This window comes from Rattus norvegicus, chromosome 1, assembly GCF_036323735.1.
Source record: "Rattus norvegicus strain BN/NHsdMcwi chromosome 1, GRCr8, whole genome shotgun sequence".
Taxonomy (NCBI): Eukaryota; Metazoa; Chordata; class Mammalia; order Rodentia; family Muridae; genus Rattus; species Rattus norvegicus.
Window position 1 is genome coordinate 72,045,057 of NC_086019.1, and position 21,353 is coordinate 72,066,409.

Here is a 21,353-nt window from a genome sequence, read left to right on the forward strand (position 1 = left end):
TGGAATCTTTCCAGGGACCTTAATTTCCACAAACATGTGATGTCAGCCCTCAAGTTACACCATTTTCATCTATATATATCAAAGAAGTTTATCACATGCACTGTGGATATCAAATGAAGCTCCTCATGAGACATTGTCAAAGATTCTTCAGGGATGAGGAAACACCTGTAGAAAAGGAAACATGAATAGAGGTATAGCATCTTCTTGGCCAGTGTAGAAGATGGGAATAACTGCTACATGTTTGCTGATCTGTGAAGCAATTAACTATCAATACTGCCCAGGCTCAGAGCAGGAAAAAATATGCTCACCTTCATTTTACTCTTCTTTCTCCTGAACATTCCACTTCTTGTGGCTAGTTTGATTTATCCCACATGCTTTTGGAGTATGAAGAATGAATACCAGGACAGAAGCCTGGGAACAGGTTGCATGTTCTTTATTGCAGCAGTGCAACAGCCCGTGGAAAAAGAGTATTTCAGTCATATTTCGAATATACAGTAAGTACTTTTGTATTTTCTGTATAAATGACATCATTAACATTTCCTTAGACTGCTGAGGGTGAGGAGAAAAGCAATTCCAAAGATATTTTGTACTATGTTATCAACTTGCAAACCAAGAAATAACTACAAATACCTTTAGAGATGTAATGCTCTATTACCACTTTAAATTGACCTAGGGTATATTTTTGCCATCAGCCTCCCCACATACAGGGATTGAAACTTGGCAATAAAAAAACTCCAACCTTTATTTACCCCATATATCCTCCCCTAAACAGTTTCCATAGCATAGATGTCTATGGTTTCTTAACGAAGGAAACACCATCAATTTTTTGTGACTTTATCCTACATTTGTTTAGAAAAATAGCCATAGAGTCCTCTTTTCAGAGTATAGTTTCTAGTGCATTTGCTACAGGCACTAATGTTGAAAACACCCATATTAGTGAAGATATATATATATATATATATATATATATATATATATATATATATATATATATATATATATAGCTTTCAGTTACTTTATTAAATTTTCTCCATTTGGTCCCCATTTGTGAACTAAAGCTGCATCAAGAATTGATGTAAGAAATCTGTTTTCTGAGAACTTCATGTTTTGATCTGTATAACTTCACTGGGTTTTATGTCTTACAAAGTCTAGTTCTCTCTATAAAAAAGAGGAAATGTACTGATTATAAGAAACATGTTTCCATTCTTTGAAAAGTGACATATTACTAGTAGTAGTGACTAGTTACTTCCCTTATCACTTTCCTAGGTGACAATTTGACATATAGTTGGCAATACTGTAAAATAAGGATATAGAAGTTGCGTATTAGAACATATTTGCTTTACTATTTTTACCTCATTATTATTTCTACCTTTCTGTTATTAAATCAGAAAATTTTAATATTTAGCACCTATGTCTTTTTTTAAATAATTTTACAAAGTATAGTTGCATATTTTAGCAGTGTGGGCACTGTCTCCATTTTGATTTTGTGGACTTCTGATAATTTTTTTCAGACAAAGTACTTCAGACCACAAAGTCACTCTAATGACTCAATTACTGTATGTTTCTTAGTGTTTAATATGTAGGAGTTAGTGTTTGATTTTTACAAGTACTAGTCTCAAACTTCTGTAGTGTGTTACTAAAATTTTTAAAGATATTTTTCTGTGTATTTATAATCAATATTTTAAAGGGTTTGTTTTTAATATATAAAAACACAACAGATGTACAGTTTCTAACTGGAATACATATATTTAGCTGTTAGTGAAAAGTAGTAAAGAAGTAATATATTTAATGTTGATTAGTCAGATGTTTTAAATAATTCTGAAACGAGTTATTATGCTTTTTAAAAACATAAACAAAACAGTATAACTCCATAGCAACTGCATTTTAGAAAAAACGAGGATTTAAGATAAGGATGATTATGTGGGGATATAATAAATATATTTGCTCCTAATGAAAATGAATTTTAGCTACGTGAGCCAAGTATTGCCTTAAAAGATTGCTCTGAACTCAATTGTCATTCTGTTACTGCCTTTACCAATATAGAATATTTCATAAAAATACCATATACTTAATGGCTCACATATACCATGTATTTTTCATATTTCTCACTAATTTCAGAAGAATATGTGACCATATTTTGATTTTGGTCAAAGTGAAGTGTGACTTATTTATCTCATTAGCAAATATTCTAAAACAAGAGAAGCAAAAACTATCTCTGTGAGAATATGAGAGTTGTACATCTCACTTATGGACTCCCATGAATATTTCAAGGCTTTATGAGCTTCCAGCTTCTATAGTTATGTCAAACACACCACACTGGTCACTTCAATCTTTCAGGGTAAGGGCAATAATATCCAGTACAGGATTGTCCTTCTTTTGACTGCAAATGAAATCTGTAAAGTCCTGTCCTTATAAACACTGTAACCTTTTACAGAACACCTACTGAAAACCAAAAGTATCCTCTCGCCTTGGCTTTTTCCATGAATGAAATCAACAACAACCCTGATCTTTTGCCAAATATGTCTTTAGCATTTAAATCCTCAGAACACAGTTGTTATATGGAATCCCAATACAAAAGTTTCTTTAATTTTTCTTTACAAAATCATGAAATTCTCCCTAATTTTATCTGTACAGAAGACATCAAGTGTGGAGTGGTACTTAGCGGACTAAAATGGGAAATAACTGTGACACTTCATATAATCCTAAACAATTTCATATTTCAGCAGGTAAATGTGTATGTGCATGCATGCGTGCATGCATGCGTGCGTGTGTGTGTGTGTGTGTGTGTGTGTGTGTGTGTGTGTGTGTGTGTGGATGTGTTCATGTGTCTGTATTAGGGGCATGGTGGAAATTCATGAAATTAGACATATCTTGATGCCATTATGACCTTATTTGGCCTGAGCCAATCTGTGTAGTTCAAGGGTACTTTTCAGAGTCTCTGTAGGGGCTTCTGCATGTCCTCATATGAAATTGAGATGAGGGAAGTGATAGATAGCTCAGATTTCTAGAACTCTACAAAAATGTGTTTATACTTTTTCAGGATTTCATTCTACCTCATGATACTTTCCTGTCTTCTAGTTCCGTCAGCTTACTTATGGACACTTTCATCCTGCTCTGTATGATCATGAAATTTTTCCTCATATATATCAGATGGCCTCTGATGATACATCTCTAGCCCTTGCTCTCGTCTCCTTCATAATTCATTTCAGTTGGAACTGGATAGGGTTGGCCATCTCTGACAATGATCAAGGAACACATTTTCTCTCTTATTTGAGAAGAGAGATGGAAAAAAATACAGTCTGCTTTGCCTTTGTCAACATTATTCCAGTCAATATGAATTTATACATGTCAAAAGCTGAAGTGTATTACAGCCAAATTATGACATCATCTGCAAATGTTGTTATCATTTATGGTGATACAGGGAATACATTAGCTGTGAGCTTTAGAATGTGGGAATCTCTAGGTATACAGAGACTATGGGTCACCACCTCACAGTGGGATGTCACACCTTTTAAGAAAGAATTAACATTTGATAACAGATATGGAACTTTTGGTTTTGGACACCGCCACAGTGAGATTTCTGGTTTTAAATATTTTGTTCAGACATTGAACCCTTTCAAATACTCAGATGAATATTTGGTAAAGCTGGAATGGATGTATGTTAATTGTAAAATATTAGAAAATAAATGTAAGACACTGAAGAACTGCTCCTTTAATCACTCATTGGAATGGCTAATGACACATACTTTTGACATGGCCATTATTGAAGGGAGTTATGAAATATACAATGCTGTGTATGCTTTTGCCCACGCACTCCATGAGATGACTTTTCAAAATGTTGATAATCTTCTCCTTGACAATTATAAAGAAGAAAATTATAACTGCAAGAAGGTAGTACTTCTTCCATTATATGATGTTTCATGTTATAAATGTCTTTAAGACTCTCTTAGATGCCTAAACCAAATGTACTAGAATATATATTATAAAATAGAATGATTTATGAACGCTGTTCCTAATGTTCTATTATTAGTCTGAAACTCTATTGTAATGGGAATTTAGTAGAAGTTATAATTTGTGAATGTACAACTGTAATTTTGTTTCAGATCTCCTGAATTTAATCACATATTTTAATACTGAAAACATATTCAATCCTTCCTTATGAATCCATTCAATTTTGAACCTTATTCATTAATTGTCAAATATATTCTAATCACTGTAGGGGATTGTTTTAGTGAGAGATTGCAACTTTTTTTAGTTCCCATTGTAGTCTAGGGACATAACTTGCTGCTCTGAGATTATTTACAGGGAAAATACTGCTTAAATTCAGTTTACTACACGCCTGTGTGCTCCCATACGTGGGTGTATATTCTAATTTTCTGTTTCTGTATAGTTGTATTTATACACATACACATGAACCAGAGACAGGTAACATTAGATGACTCATATATGTATTTCTGTATCTTCATCTATGTCAGTCTATGGCAGTTAACATATATTTGTCTGTGTTTCAATTACTTTCTGTATGGTTGACTTTGTCTAAATTTATATTCCTGTTTATATTTATCAATGCATGTGTCTATATTTGCTCATTTGGATTGTGTGGTTTTGTTTATGTTCTTTTATTGATCTTCTGAGAGTATACAGGAAATAGTGCTAGAATTCAGTTTACTGCATTTATGTGTGTTTATGTGTGTGGATGTATGTTACTGTATATTCTTTGTTTCTGTATATCTGTGTTCATTTCTATATCTATGTTTATGTCTACATACAGATAATGTAGAGAGAGAGATACATAGTAATAGATGATTCAGATGTGTGTGTGTGTTTGTGTGTGTGTATGTGTGTGTGTGTGTGTGTGTGTGCCTTTTGTACACCTATATTTTTTGTCTGTGTAAGTGAACATAAAATTTCGCTGTGTTTCAATTACTTTCTGTATGGTTGATTTTTCTAAGTGTTTATTCTTACATATATATTTTCACGGCAAACACACATTTTCCTTTGTGTTTTCTGTATACTTCTTTCATTTAATCATTTCTCTTTTCCTGGTCTGTATGTCTTTTTATGAGAGCATCATCTTGTTCGTGTGCCAACGTCATTCAGTGAAGGTGTTAGTATTTGTTTTTGTCTACCTATGTATATGTTTTGTGCATGTTTTTGCATGTGTTTCTATGTGTGTACCTGTATAATTACGTTTTGTATTTCTGTGTTGGTTTGACTTTCTTGACGCATATTCTGGCTCTGTGGGTATCTGTATTTTCATATGTGTATTTGAGCATATATGTGTATGTTTGTGTAATAAGTGTGAGCTTCTTCCTTGTATATAACTCAATAAGAAATCCAGGCTGTCTATTTTTCATATGTTCACATATTTTATACTACAAATTCATGTTTGGTATCTGCATATCTTTGTGCTTCTGTGCTAAATTCCTCTTAGATAATTAAAATTACAGGAACATTATAGTTTTGTTTATCCCTTAGGTTTCACTGAGGTTTTTCACCTGCATACTCTGAATAAAGTTGCCTTTAAGATGAAACAAGAATACATTTTCTTACATTAAGGAATATATTATATTTTACAGTATGGTGCCTGTTTTTCAGGTTTATTCCTTTCTGAGCAAGACTCAATTCACAAATCCTGTTGGAGACACTGTGAATATGAATCAAAGAAACAAACTGAAGGAAGAGTATGACATTTTCTATAATTGGAATTTTCCACAGGGACTTGGATTTAAAGTGAAAATAGGAATATTTAGTCCATATTTTCCAAAAGGTCAACAGCTACACTTATGTGAAAATATGTTAGAGTGGTCCACGGGAAGTATACAGGTGGGTTCTGTCTAACTGTACTGATTTAAATTAGACTGTTAAGAATGTGCATCCTACCTTCCTTGAATCTGGTAAAATGTAATGATTGTCATGCAAGAGACCAATTTCTACCCTCCTAAACTATGTTTCTTCTTTTTATTTTTTTGGATGAGTTTTTAATAATTCACTGAGAGCTTCTAACATGCATATCATGTAGTTGCATCATATCAGAACCTGTTTCTTGTCTTTACCATTAACATAAAATAGTTTTACAGAACAATTTGATATTATTTCCAGTAAAGGGAGCAATTTTATTAGTGCTACTTTTACTACTACAGAGTGACTTCTAGTCTATAATGAACCTCTTTAAATTATGTATAAATCTCTGGCTCATTGTAAATTCGACATAATCAAGTCACCAATTTTTATTATGTAATTTTAAAGTCTATTTACTAAAGTCCTAAATTTCCAACACCTCTAGCTAACAGTACATAAACATGTTATGACAATTTTATTTTATGAACTGTATCTTATTTTTCCTGGTTTATTTTAAATATGAATATGGGTGTTGTTTTAATGAATGTATATCTGTGCTACACCTGCGTTTTTGGTATATATGGATGACTGAAGAGTATTCGAATCTCAGAGCATTTGCAAGAGCTCAATACTACTCAGTGGGGGTTAGAAATCAAGTTTGGATCCTCTACACTGGTAACAATTGTTTTAGAGAGCTAAGTCATGTTGATAGCCCTTATTCATACCTTGTGAAAGATACAGGTGACTAGAGTAAAATTTTCAGCCTCATTAATTCTGGCATAAATCATTCAAACAAACAAGGACATACATAGTTTCCTTCTCAATACGAGGAAGAATTGGTAATAATAAAGTTTGCTTTTCAGGAAATTTTAAACTTAAATATGTCATATACATACTACATATAGTATAGGGATGAATTCTATTGTGCTTGATTTTAATGTGTAATATTGAAAATGTCCCAAAGTTGGTTAAGAGTCTTCATGCTTGAAATGAAGTGATTTTCAGTTTGCTCATACTGTACAAAATTTATTCTTGATGTTTTTCCCAATGTAATTAAGAATATCATTCTTAGGAAAAAGAACATAAAAAGGGTAAAGTTACAGAGCTAGATATACATAAAAAAGATAGCATTAAAATCTCTTGTGTTTTCCACCAGGCCCTACTTGACTCTTACTAACACATTCAATGAAAAACTATAGATTTTTTTTTAAAATCCCACCAGTGTTCTATTCATATATATCATAATCCCATTGTGGAAACTAGTAAATAAAAACAGAAAAACATCAGAGAAATATGATTCAAACCTTAGAGTTACAGACCTAATTTGGAATATAGTCAAGGTTATACTAAATAAAGAATCAAAAATGATTATAAGAATGTTAAAAAAATCAAAGAATGAAATAGCCACCTCTTAGAGAATACAATGAAATTATCAAAATTTTAGTAAACACTGTATGATTATATGACAAAGAACATCCAGAGAGTTATAAAATAATGAGCAAATTTCAAACTAAAATATGAAATGGAAAAACATAATAAAACAAATAAATACATTAGTGAAAAGACACATAAAATGAATACTTCACGTTCAAGATGGCATGACAATACATGAAGACAAGACATAAGAATTAGAAACCTCAAAAATGACACAGATTAAAACAAGGAAAAAAAGAAAATCACAGTGACTAAGGGAGCATGATTAAAAGATCAAATGTAAATCCTAAGGGAACAATACAAGGAAGGAAACACTCTAGGTATCAATAGTAAATTCATTATATTGTAGCCCTACATTTGCAAACTAATATGGGGTGTAGATACTTGTCTAAATCAGCTTTTAAAAAGCAAATGATAAATGTTAAAAATGAAATATTTTTGGCATATGTAACTTTTTTTTGTGGAACAAAGTGAGGATATGAAAGCTGCAAGAGAGAACTCCATAGGAAGTCCCTCCCTGGATGACAGCAGGTTCCACCAGCAAAACTCATTTTCAAATGAAAGTAGTTAATGAATTCATTCTTTTATTATCTTTATATCTGTACACCAATTTACACTGCCTACTCTACTCCTACTCCTAGTCCTTCTCCTATTATTCCCCTCTTTCCCATCCGATATTCCTTCCTTCTTCAGAAAAGGGGAGCCCACGGTCATACATCAATTTACTTTGGCATATCATTTTGCACAACTAGGCAGTTTCATGTTCTCCTAATGGGACCAGGGGAGGCAGCAGAGAAGGTAGTAAGATTCACAGGGCTCAACACTTTGTCTTCATATTGTTTCCTCTTGGTATTTTTGTTTCCCCTTCTCAGAAGGTTTGAAGCATCAACACTTTGGTCTTCCTTCTTCTTGAGTTCATTTGTTTTTTAAATTGTATCTTGGGTGTTCCTAGCTTGACCTTTGGGCTTATATTTGCTTATCAATGAGTGCATACCAAAGGACATCCAGAGACTGCCCCACCTGGGGGAATCCATCACATATATAAACACCAAACACAGACAATATTGAGGATGCCAAGAAGTGCATGCTGACAGGAGACTGATACAAGTGTCTCCTGAGAGGCTGTACCACAGCCTGAAATATAAGGTGAATATAAGGTGGAAGCTCACAGGAAACCATTGAACTGAGAATGGGGTCCCCAGTGAACTAGTCAAAGAAAGGAATGAAGTAGCTGAAAGGGTTTGCAACCCCATAAGAAGAACAATAATAACAAACAAACAAACATCCCAGAGCTTCCACGGACTAAGCTACCATCCCAAGAATACACACCAATGGACCTATGGCTCCATCTACATGCATAGCAGAGGATGGCTTTGTTGGGCTTTGGTGGGAGAAGAGACCCTTGGTCCAGTCAAGGCTCAAAGCACCAGTGTAGGGTAATGTCAGCGCTAGCAGGTGGGAGTGGGTGGTGTCAGTAAAGGAGCACTCCCACAGAAGCATGAAAAGAATGGATGGAATAGCAGGTTTCTGGAGGGGAAACTGGGAAAGGGGATAACATTTAAAATGTAAATTAAAAAATCCTATAAAAGACAAAATGTAAAAGAAAAAAATCACAAGGGCAGAAAACAAAATCAGACACAGGACCTGCTACTGCTTTTAGGTGCCCCCATGTAATGACCAAGCTTCACAAGTTTACACATGTTTAGAGGATGTAGTTTAGTCCTGTGAATTTTTGTGGTATGTGGTTCAGACTCTTGTGACTTTGGGTTCCAGGTCAGTTGATATGTAGGATTTCTTGTATCCTTGATCCCTCTTGCTCTTACAGTTCTTTGTCCTCTTATCCAAGATTCCCCAAACTTTGCCTATTTGGGGGCATTGATTTCTGAAATGGTTTCATCACTGGCTTGTTGAATTCTCTCATATGATGATTTGCTAGATTCTTGCATGCAAATATTTCAGAATTTTTTTAACCAGCATCAGGGGTGAGCTTTCTCTCTTGGCAACATTTGCAAGCTATGCCAGTCATTGGTTAGTTATCTCCTCATCCTCTGCTATATCTTTATTCCTGCACATGATTAGGCAGGGTAAATTGTAGGTTATGGATTTGTGTTTAGCGTATTGTCTCAATCCCAACACTGAAAATCTTCTTGGTTTTTGGAGATGGCCATTACAGACTCCATACCCCATTTTTCAAGGAAGGTTACCCATAGTTATCCTCATAAATTTCTGGGAGTTTCTATTGCTTTAATATTCTAGCATGACTCAGAGTTGCCACTCCCATTTTAGTGCTCTCTTCAAACAACCTGTTTATTAGTCTACCCCTTCTTTTCTCATCCCATCACACTCCCATTCAGTCACCAAACCCACTCACCCTCCATGTCTACGTTATTTCCCCTTCTCAGGGAGATATATGTGTCCCACCTTGTTCTATCTTTGTTACTTATCTTCCTAAGTTTTGTTCGATGTAGCATACCATTTATATTTTTAAAGGAGGAGAATTTAAAAATATATATTTAAAACATTTAGAGATGTAACTGCCAACTCAGTTACTATAACCAGTGAATTTATTACTTATAATAAAAGGAGACAACAAAATTTTCAGGATGAACACAATTACAAAAACCATAACTCAACAATGAGCACTATGAAAGTCATTATAAGAACTCTATCATATTTAATACTAAGATGAACACAAGAGATCAAAATAATGTATAAACACCACTCGAGTGACAGGAAAAACACTTTCGAAAATAACAACTAACACTTTTGAAATAACAACTAAAATATAATATACAGAATATTTTTAGTGATGTTTGAATGTTTGTGGTCACCTGTACTCAAAAATCATAAAAAAAGAGTCTAGTTTATTTTTCACATAATTTTTATTGATTCATTCGAAATTTCATATCATGCACCATGATCATATTAAATTTCCAATTGTCTCATTTTGCTTCTCCATGATAGCACTGTACAAATATTTATTTTAAAAAAATTATGGTTAAGGGGTTGGAGATTAGTGGGAGAGTGCTTGCCTAGCAAGCACAAGGCCCTGGGTTCAGTCCCCAGCTTGGAAAAAAAAGAAAAACAAGAAAAAATTATGGTTAAAAGTCCAATTTCTGTTATTTATGCACTCACAGAATGTGAGGGTTTGTATATACTTCACCCATGTATTGGCACTATTTGGAATAGTAGCCTTGTTGGAGTAGGTGTGTCACTTTGGGTATGGGTTTTAAGACCATCGTCTTCCTGCCTTTATCTTTTGTGGACATTCCTGAGTCTTGATTAAGAACTTCCAACAGACTTCAACATCCCAACTGAAGGATCAGGTCCTGTGTTTTGTAATATGTATTAATTAATCCTGCATCTGGTTTGCTACCTGCCTCAATGATTTATGTTAGTCAATGAAACACACATATAGACTTTATATTTTCTTATGAATTAAAGAGCACAAATGCTGGGTCACTGCCCTACCTCCATGCTGTTAATCCCTACTTATTACTTATTAATTCTATATTCCTTTTTAGCTGCACATAATTACAATCAGACAGCATTCTGGGGCAGGTTTTCTTGGCACAGAGTCTGGGGCACTTTCCTTGTATTTTTTACCTTATGGGAGTCAGCCTCTCCTCTGTTGGCACTCCAAGTATCCAGCAGGCAGACCTCTCCCTTCCTCCTTCTCTTGGTTCCAAGCCCTGGGAAGGCTAAAAGTAGACTCTTTCGGTCCTTCCCAGCTATTGGTTCTTGGTGTCTTAATTTACAAATGAAATCCAACTGAGGACAGATTCCAAGAAGCTACTTGAAGACACTGTAGTACAAACAGGTGTTTTGAAAACATAAGTAGCATTCATAATACAAAAAGCTACAGCTGCACAAAAATGACTTTATTCCATTGTTCAACATATGCATATCAGTTAAGTGTCAAACATCACAAACCTAAATTCAAGGATAGAACTCTATTACTATCCAAAAGCATTCAGAAAAGACTTTTAATAAAATATAGAGTTCATTCAGAATTTTAAAAAGGAAAACGAGGGGCTGGGGATTTAGCTCAGTGGTAGAGCGCTTACCTAGGAAGCGCAAGGCCCTGGGTTCGGTCCCCAGCTCCGGAAAAAAAAAAAAAAAAGAACCAAAAAAAAAAAAAAAAAGGAAAACGAAAACCTGACAAACTAAGAGAACACATGTTGTAATAGTAAAGTTTTCTATGGTAAACTTACTAATGACATTGTACTGTATGGAGAGGAGGATCAAAGAATTTCCATTAAAACTAGATATATGGTTAAGGTTTTTAGTGTATTTAATCTGTACTCTTTGAATTAAGTGTCAGGATAATCTCTTTCCACTCATGGCTAGTCTGCCTTTACTACTGAATCTACTCAAATCAGAGATGAAATGGATATTCTGCCTTAAATTTAATTAGCAGAATATAGATGGGAAAATGTGTTTTTTTTCAACTCAGCCTCAAAACAGTGTTTAAAATCTAGGTATGAAATCACATAATTAAAAATAAATATATAAAAAGAAGGAAAGTAGTCTGTCCTTATCTATACAATAAGTTGAAATCTATCAATACGACATATTTAGACCCTGTTTCAACAAAAACAAAATATTAAAAGGAGGGTTGTGCTTAATCATACTCCCGGAAACCATCACAGGATCCTGTGTGTACTATTTCTGTGATGGCAACATCAAATGGCACATGAAACAAAGGATGCAAATTCAGCACAAAGTATCAGCAAAATTACATTGCAGCATATAGACACCCATCACCAGAGTCATTGTAATGCCAAGATTTTCTTAACTTAGGAAATAATTAATTTTAAGCCATGTAAAATTTCATCATATTTACCGGCTTTGTAAAGACTTCTCTCTTAGGAAACCCTCCATCTTCCAGCTCACTATACAGGAACTCAGCATCTCCTCACGAAAATGCAATAGTGGTGATCATATGCAGCTGTTTTGTTTTGTTTTTTTTTTCTATTTCCACTTAGTTTCTTAAGATTTGTTGTCCTAAACTTGTTGACATTATTTTGGTATTCTGATATTTCAGCTTGTATTTTCCTGGTTTTGTATGCCTTTACACATACTTGAATACTAAGTTGATGTAATTGAACACTAACTATAAAGAAAGTGAGGAAGAAAAGTTAGATTTGGCTCATGAGTTACAATCAAGGGAAGACAAGGTCTGAATAATGCAACTTAAACAAAGTCACTCAAGGAACTCTGCTTACTGGCTTGTTCTTCATGATGTGTAATGTACCACTGCCTAGAAGGAACACTGCCCCCAATAAGCTGGGCACTCCTACATCAATTACCAATTTAAAATATGTTTCACATATATGATGAGAGACTATTCTGATGGAGATAATCTCTCTATGAGGATTATTTGTGTGTTTATAATGTACTTTGTTTTAAGGAGACGAGAATTAAATAGAATAACCAGCTTGCAATATTTGCACTGGTTGCATACAAGACACTATTACCTCTTCTTCCTGAATTTCATGTTGATGGGAAACAATTCAACTTTCCCACAATTTTTTTCTTATATTGATGACTGTCATACAATGTACTATGTAAAATCCAGTAACTTTGTTGGTTTATTTAAAATAAACTCATTAATATCACATACCTATTTAACACAATTACAGAAGGGGTATGTCAAACACCTGCTAGCACGATACATCTCTTTTTTCCTTTAGATGCCAACCTCTGTGTGCAGTGCCGATTGTGGTCCTGGATTTAGAAAAGTCTGGAAGAATGGAATGCCAGCCTGTTGTTTTGACTGCAGTCCATGCCCAGAAAATGAAATTTCTAATGAGACAAGTGAGTTTTTCCTTCAGGGATAAGATCTTCAAATGGATTATTAACTGGAACCCATATAGGAAATACTGAAGTGTTCTAAAATAGAACACTATGGTAACAATATGTATCAGTTTCCCAAGTTAGTCATTATATGAATACAATAACTGAAAATATCTTTATTAAGACAAAAGTAGAACTTGTCATATATCTTTGAAACATCAAAAATTTATAGTAGATAACATATTCTCAAATAAACAGTTTTAATAAGAAAAATATAGTGTTAATGTGTTCTAGAGAAGATATTTTCTCTTGATTCTCTCTAAAAATATATGTATTTCAAGAATCTTTAAAACATTTATATTATATTGTCTTGATGTATGTACCCTTACATAAGTTTATGAACAACTATCAACTACAGAAGGACATGTAATACAGAATAAGGCATGTGGGTAGTGGGAATTAAATCAAAGTCCTTTGTAAGACTAATGCAAAAGTAAATGATAATTTCTAATTTATTGGAAACTGTTAAGAGTAAGATAGGAGATTTGTATAATAAAGACACTTTTTGATGAAACAAATCCATTTATTTTTAAAAAATTGTACAGAAACTTATGTCTTTATTATAGTAGAAACTTTTAAAAAATGTTCAATGTTATTTGAATGTAGGAAAGTGAGAATCACTGTTTACACACTATGTATAAATATTAGGAGTTCTCTATTCCATATTAGTATAAATAGCACCTAGTTAATATTTTCCACAATAGAATACATTAAAATGGTTTTGTCCTGAAAGGAATTAGCCACAATTTTTCATATGGTGGTGGAACATGCATAGCCCATATTAGTAAAATAAATATTTAGTCAGGATTTACTAAAGTCAATTGATAGCCATGCATTTATCCCTTTTTTTAAGGTGTCAACTTATATAATTGAATAGAAGTCCTTAAAGTATTTTATGGACAGTAAGATGCCTTAACAATTAAATCCTTTCCCACTAAGTATCATGAAGTTAGTTTATTCCGCAAACCCATACAATAGGAGGTAGCCAACCATTTCTTTTCTGATTTTCATGAAGTTCTACATATATCATACGCATAAGTAATTCAACAGGGATGTTTGAATACTCCTGACATTGATGCTGGGTACAAAACAAAAATACTCTCTAAGATTAACACATTCTCTTCACAGTCAAGCTAAATTCAGATAACCCTGAAACAAATTAAATACTGGCTGACAACTAAAGCATTATTCCATATAAAACACTTCAAATCTTGAAAAAAATATTATCCCTTATTACAATTATGTAATCATTCAGTCAAATTGCAATCAGATTTTCTAAACATATTAAGGTGGGTATTAGAGAGTATCTTACCTTCAATGATAGGGTTACAGCCTTTTATGATAAAGTCTCATAAATATTGGATTACTACAGTCAAAATGAGACAAAAGTAGGTATGATTTATTTATTTTTGCTGGTAAAAAATTGATATCATGTAAATGTCAGTTCTCATTCTCAACCTCATAGTTGAACCTCATAATCCCAATTACTCTCAGGTTCATGAGAACATTTCTTATATTTACATATAAACACATTTAAAAAATATACACCCATGATAAATGATCACAACAATATAGCAAAATAGACTAAAAAGTTGGTAGCTTTCATTCTCCATACTAACAATAAATATTTATTACTGAAATCAATTATGTTATTGCCCTTAACTGATCTTAACTGTATTGTCAGCAAACAGATTCACATATTGAAAAACTTCTATGTACGTAAATGAAATATCCTGACAGTAAAATTGTTGAAGCTGCACTAATAGCTTCATTTCTCCATCAGATGTGGAATTGTGTGTCCAGTGTCCAGAGGACCAATATGCTAACCAAGAGCAGAATCACTGCATTCACAAAGCTCGTATCTTTCTCTCTTATGATGAACCCTTGGGGATGGCTCTTTCCTTAATGGCCTTATGCCTCGCTGCACTCACAGTTGTGGTTCTTGGAGTCTTTGTGAAACATCACAGAACTCCCATAGTTAAGGCCAATAACTGCACTCTCACCTACATCTTGCTCATCGCACTCATCTTTTGTTTCCTCTGCCCCTTGTTCTTCATTGGCCATCCAAACTCAGCTACCTGCATCCTTCAGCAAATCACATTTGGAGTTGTGTTCACTGTGGCTATTTCTACTGTGTTGGCCAAAACAACCACTGTCATTCTGGCTTTCAGAGTCACAGCCCCTCATAGAATGATGAAGTACTTTCTTGTTTCAAGGGCATCTAACTACATCATTCCCATTTGTACTCTCATTCAAATTATTGTATGTGCCATCTGGCTAGGAGCTTCTCCTCCTTCTGTTGATATTGATGCACAGTCTGAGCATGGTCACATCATCATTGTTTGCAACAAGGGTTCAGTCACTGCTTTTTACTGTGTCCTGGGATACCTGGCCTGCCTGGCCTTTGTGAGCTTCACCCTGGCTTTCCTTTCCAGAAACCTGCCTGTCACCTTCAATGAAGCCAAGTCCATGACATTCAGCATGCTGGTGTTCTGCAGTGTCTGGGTCACTTTCCTACCTGTTTACCATAGCACCAAAGGCAAGGTCATGGTAGCTGTTGAGATCTTTTCCACCTTGGCTTCTAGTGCGGGAATGTTGGCATGCATTTTTGCTCCAAAATGTTACACAATACTGTGTAGACCAGACAGAAATTCTCTTCAAATGATCAGAGAGAAGTCATCTTCCCACATTCACATTTTATAAAGTTGACTTACACATGCATAGTTGGTTCATAATTACCAAACATGCGATTACATTGCCATGTCTATTTTTAGAATGACTGTCACTGTTCTCTTTGGTGATATTGTGTAGCAATATCATGTCTACTGAGGTCTACCTTATCACGTATAATCTTCCACTATTTTCTACATCAATCCTCCTCTTTTCCAGAAAGAGGTAATAGAATTTTGAAACATTCTCAGAACTAGAGTTCTTCTGGGAACAGAGAAGAGAAAGAATTATTTTTTCAACAGGTTGATAGAATATTTCAGGAGACGGGTTGACGTCACAACAATATAAATAAAGCCCTGCTCTTGTAAGGAACTGATTCAATAATCAATCCCACCAAGTACTATAAACTACCACCTGTAAAATTGTTACAAAGGATCAGATGGTTTCTTCTGGGCTCCAAATTTACCTGAACTTATTTATGCACATAATCACACACACACACACACACACACACACACACACACACACACACACACAAATTCCATAAAATGTTAAAAATATAGAATATTACAAAGACTTTACACTGGCAGTCTGCTCTTCAATGTTCAGAATTACAGGAACTTACAGAAAAAGGATGGGACATAGGTAGAGATGACTGGATTTATGTTAAGGCATTTTTAATAAGAACCCTCAACTTTAAGTGTACCATAAACGACACAGTTGTGAAATTTTCAAGGACAGCACTACTTGTTGAAATAATCTTAATCTGTGGAATTTATAGGGCTTCGACAAAGATCAGTTCTGATACCAGAGAGTAAACTGAAGTATGCAGCCAATAGTTGTCAGCCCTGACAGCAGCTAATGGAGGTTGCTTCAGAAATTAATTGTGGTTGATTCTGGCAATGAGCTGTTAGAGAAGATAAAAAACAGGGAAATCAAATATTCACACACACATACACACACACACACACACACACATGTACACTCACATGTAAAAGATAGTACTTGCATGCAAACTGACACAGAATAGTTGAAGCAAAAGCAAGGTGCAGTCACTTGAAACATGCAAATATGTACATATAGACAGACACAGACAAACACATACATATATACATGTTAAATGACTGGAGCAATGCTTCAACCAGCAGACTTGAAGTATTTCACATATAAGCATATATGCATGTAAATAAATATTCAGATATATACACGTACTGGAGGTTGGGTGGAATAAATTTCCAAAAAACGGGCCTCAAGAATTTTACATATAACATACAGACATATATAAACACAATTGTTGGAAGAAGCAAGCTCCAACATACCCAGCAAGCGTTACATGTACATACATATAGATTTGATGGATGGAACAAAGTTCCAACAAATTCTCACAAGAACTTTATATATGTACATACATGTGGGTCAGTGAAATGCAGACTGGTTCCCAGTTGATCAGAGGTTTGAAAGCCCAGTGACCCTATAAAAGATGGCAGGCATTTAGACTGACTCGCAGTAAACCAGGCCAGTCAGTAGCCGCATCCCTCCATAGAATTTTGGCCATCAGTTACTTAAGCCCAACCCCCTCCACAGATTAAAGCAAGTCATTACAGGTCACAGGGACTCAGAACAGATTTCTATTATGTGACATAGTCAAAGACATGGAGACTTAGCCAATAAACTTTCCTTCCCAGAAACTCCTCCCTGCAGGCCAACCTTGAAAAGAGGGGTATGGTTTTACTCATCTGCTTTCAGCCATGCCAATAAATGCCTTAAAACAATGGACTCTTTCTTTTCATTGGGATCCACCATGGGGATCCACAGAGAAGGCCTTGGTCTACAAAGCCATTGTCTAATCTTGCTTAGAAGTCCTCCCTGCACTGCCAGTCTTCCCTACCACCCAGCCTACAGCCCTCCACAGTGCTGCCTTGAAGCCAAAACCTCTCCCCCACAGGACCAACCAGAGTGCTATCCCTCTTTTAACCCTTGGCCCTGGGCTAGATCCAGCTTGTGGAGTCCCACTCTGTTCTCAGCAATTCTAAGGCATTCAGTGAGAGTATGAGAACCTGAGGGTCCCTACCTCCTTGTATCCCAGGTACAGCGAGCCAGCTGCACCTTTGTCCTCTGCCACAGACCATGCTTCCCCACCTCAGGAGCTGTGTCCCGGGGCTAGCCTACATCAGTCATGAAAAAACACTATGTTCCCAATACCTTGACAGTAAATAATATTACATAATACAGGTAAGGTAAAGAAAGAACTTGTTACTGATTAACAAGATGCAAACAAGAAGGTATTTCAGCTAGTTTCTCTTTCTTGCAAACAGCGATCGGGGGTTTAAAAAAAGAAAGAAATCTTTATTTTTTTCTGATATTATTTATATTGGAAATATTTAATTTACATTTCAAATGTTATCCCCTTTGCCAGTTTCCCATCTATAAACTCCTTATCCCACCCCTTTTCCTGCTTCTTCTATGAGGGTGTTCCCCTACTCACCTACACATTCCTGCCAGCCTGATCTGACATTCCCCTACACTGGGGTATGGAGTCTTAATAGGATCAGGGTCTTCTCCTGCCATTGGTGTCCATCAAGTCTATCCTTGACTCCATATGCAGCTGGATCCATGGGTCTGTCCATGTGTACTCTTTGGATAGTGTGTTTAGTCTCTGAGAGATCTGGTTGGCTAATATTGTTCTTCTTAAGGGGTTGAAAACCCCTTCAGCTCCTTCAATCATTTCTGTAACTCTTCCACTGAGGACCTGTGGGTCTCTGGTGCTGGGGTGGTTCAGCTAGGTGCATGAGTTCCAGCAAGAGGGAGAGAACTCAGGAAGGTAGGGGGACCAGCTTTTGCTTCCTCCACTGCTGGTTCTGTTTCTGCCATTGAAGCTTCATTTTGGTTGCTCACAATGGGCAGAGCTGGGGAGGGGTGGAGGGGAGCTTCTGGCAGTGATGATTTCAGGAGAGCAGATCTCTTCTCCAAGCAGGGATATTACAGCTCTTATGAAAGAATCTCTCAGAAGATGGAATAATCCCTGTACCCTTTTAATTCTGAACAGGATTCTTAAATACTTTTTTTTTTTGGATGGGTCAGTATCTGACAGCAGGTACTTCCTATTGTTTGGCCTGAGAGCTTAGGAAGACCTTGTCTACATATTCAGGGGTGTGGTTCTGTTTCTTAGACTGATCTGTCTTGAGCCTACTTGACCTATTGTCATTTCTTCACCTGTGGAGGAGGGGTTTAGGGTGTTGTCCTCTATGACTGATCTGTCTTGAGCCTAGGTAACCTGTCCTCACCTTTGGAAGAGAGGCTTGGGGCATTGCTCTATGTGACTGGTGTCTCTCAAGCCTCTCTATAGGGGTTTGTGGAGAGCTGTAGCTAGTGAGGCCTTGAGCTGGGAGGCTAGGAATGTGCCTGCCATCCCTATTAGGGTTTCCTGGGATTCAAAATGCCTCAACCAAGAGTAAGTGTACTTTTCACAGCTCTCTTTCCCACAGGGACCCTGTTCTCAGTTCAGTGGTTGGCTGACAGCAACTGCCTCTGTATTTGTAATGCGCTGGCAGAGCTTCTCAGGAAACAACTATGTCAGATTCTTGTCAGCATGCACTTCTTGATATCAGCAATATTATTTGGGTTTAGTGGCTGTATGTATACGGGCTCGATCCCCAAATGGGGAAGTCTCTGGATGGCTATCCTTCACTCTCTGCTCCAGACTTTGTCTTCGTTTTTCCTTCTGTCCTCCTACGAACATTGTTGTTCCCCCTTCTAAGAAGGATTGAAGCATCTGCATTTTGTTTGTCCTTTTTGAGCTTCATGTGGTCTGTGGATTGTATTTTGGGTTTTTTTAGCTTTTGGGCTCATATTCACTTATCAGTGAGTGCATCCAATGTGTGTTTTTCTGGTGATAGGGTTACCTCACTCACACTGATATTTTATAGTTCCATCCATTTGCCTGTGAATTTCATGAAATCATTGTTTTGAATAGTTGAGCAGAATTACATTGTTGAAACCTGCCACATTTTCTGTATCCATTCTGCTGTTGAACGTCATCTGGGCTCTGTTCAGCTTTGGGCTATTATATATATATATATAAGGCTGCTATGAACATAGTGGAATATGTATGTTTGTTATATGTTGGGGCATCTTTGGGTATACGTCCAGGAGTGGAATAGGTGGGTCCTCATGTAGTACTATATCTACTTTCCTGAGGATCCTCCAGACTGGTTTCCAGATTTGTTGTAACAGCTTGTAATCCCACAAACAATGGAGGAGTGTTCCTCTTTTACCACATCATACTCACCAGTATCTGTTGTCAACTAAGTTTTTGATCTTAATCATTCTGACTGTTTTGAGGTGGAATCTCAGTGTTGATTTGATTTGCATTTCCCTGATGACTAAGGATGTTGAACATTTCTTTAGGTACTTCTCTGCCATTAGGTATTCCTCACGGTAGAGTTTTTTTCTTTAGCTCTGTACCCAGTTTTAATAGGGTTGTTTGATTCTCTGGAGTCTTATATCTTGAATATTTTGTATATATTGGATATTAGTCTTCTATGGAATATAGGTTTGGTAAAGATCTTTTCTCAATCCATAGAAATTATTTAATACTTTTCTATAAAGTAACCTTTTTCCCTGTGCTCAGAAATTATGGTGTTTATTTGTTATAGAGTATTTTTCATATTAAGTTTTAAAACCACTAGTTCCACTTAACTGTATCATTAAAATTTAAGCTTTTTCAATTTTTTATTTATTTATTTTTACACTTCTGATTTTATTTCCCTCCCAGTCCATACCCCTGGCTGTTCTACATCCCATACCTCCTCCCTGAACTCCCCAATCTCCACAAGGATGTCCATACCACACTGATACCACTGGGCCTCCAGTCTCTTGAGGTTTAGATGTATCTTCTCTAACTAAACCCTTACATAGGAGTCCTCTGCTGTATACATGTTGAAGGCCTCATCTCAGCTAGTGTACTCTGCTTGTTGGTAATCCAGTGTCTGAGAGGTCTCTGGGGTCCAGTTTAATTGAGATTGCTCATTGAGACAAGGTTGACAAACTTCTCAGTTTCTTCCAGCTTTTACCTAATTCAACCACAGGGGTCAGTTGCTTTTGTGCACCCAACCAGTGAACCTTATAGGAATCTTAAAAGAATCGCAGAACTACACTTCTCTATAAAATTCAATCATATTCATTTTAAACTTTCTAAATACATATATACTAATCAGAATTTCTTCTTAAATTATATTAGGAAGCTGTTGGAAAAAAAGAGTATAAGAAATCCATCATCACCAGTCTGCCTCAGTTAGAGTCAGGTCAGGCAGTGCTGTCAATTTTTTTGTTCCCTGACCTTAAAGAGTCACTAGCTAAAGTAATCAAAGTATTTCTTATTTCTTCAAATGCTTTCTGAGTCTGATGGTCAGTGCTAAAAATCTACATCTCTAAGTTCTTTCCTGGAATTGTGATTGAATCATTAATCTGCTCTAGTTGCAATGACTGGAAAAGATCAAGTATTATTACTGTGAGTGCTAGAGATACTGCCTCCTGAGAGGCTGAAAGAT

At 35.7% G+C, this 21,353-nt stretch overlaps 1 protein-coding gene across 1 annotated transcript; it reads left to right on the plus strand.

The window, feature by feature from the left end:
- Window positions 1–279: 279 nt before the first annotated feature.
- LOC120097717 (vomeronasal type-2 receptor 116-like) lies at window positions 280–15,837 on the plus strand. The gene is made up of 6 exons (XM_039095864.2): window positions 280–494; window positions 2,435–2,726; window positions 3,079–3,891; window positions 5,599–5,826; window positions 12,972–13,095; window positions 14,918–15,837. The coding sequence occupies exons 1-6, from the start codon at window positions 301–303 to the stop codon at window positions 15,835–15,837; spliced, it is 2,571 nt and encodes an 856-aa protein (XP_038951792.1). The 5' UTR covers window positions 280–300.
- Window positions 15,838–21,353: the final 5,516 nt, after the last annotated feature.

Excerpts from the sequence above, each read along its gene's own strand:
- LOC120097717 (XM_039095864.2), top strand. The coding sequence starts at position 301 with ATGCTCACCTTCATTTTACTCTTCTTTCTCCTGAACATTCCACTTCTT. Across the intron at positions 495-2,434 it reads AGTCATATTTCGAATATACA|AACACCTACTGAAAACCAAA; the intron begins GTAAGTACTTTT and ends AACCTTTTACAG. Across the intron at positions 5,827-12,971 it reads GGTCCACGGGAAGTATACAG|ATGCCAACCTCTGTGTGCAG; the intron begins GTGGGTTCTGTC and ends TTTTTCCTTTAG.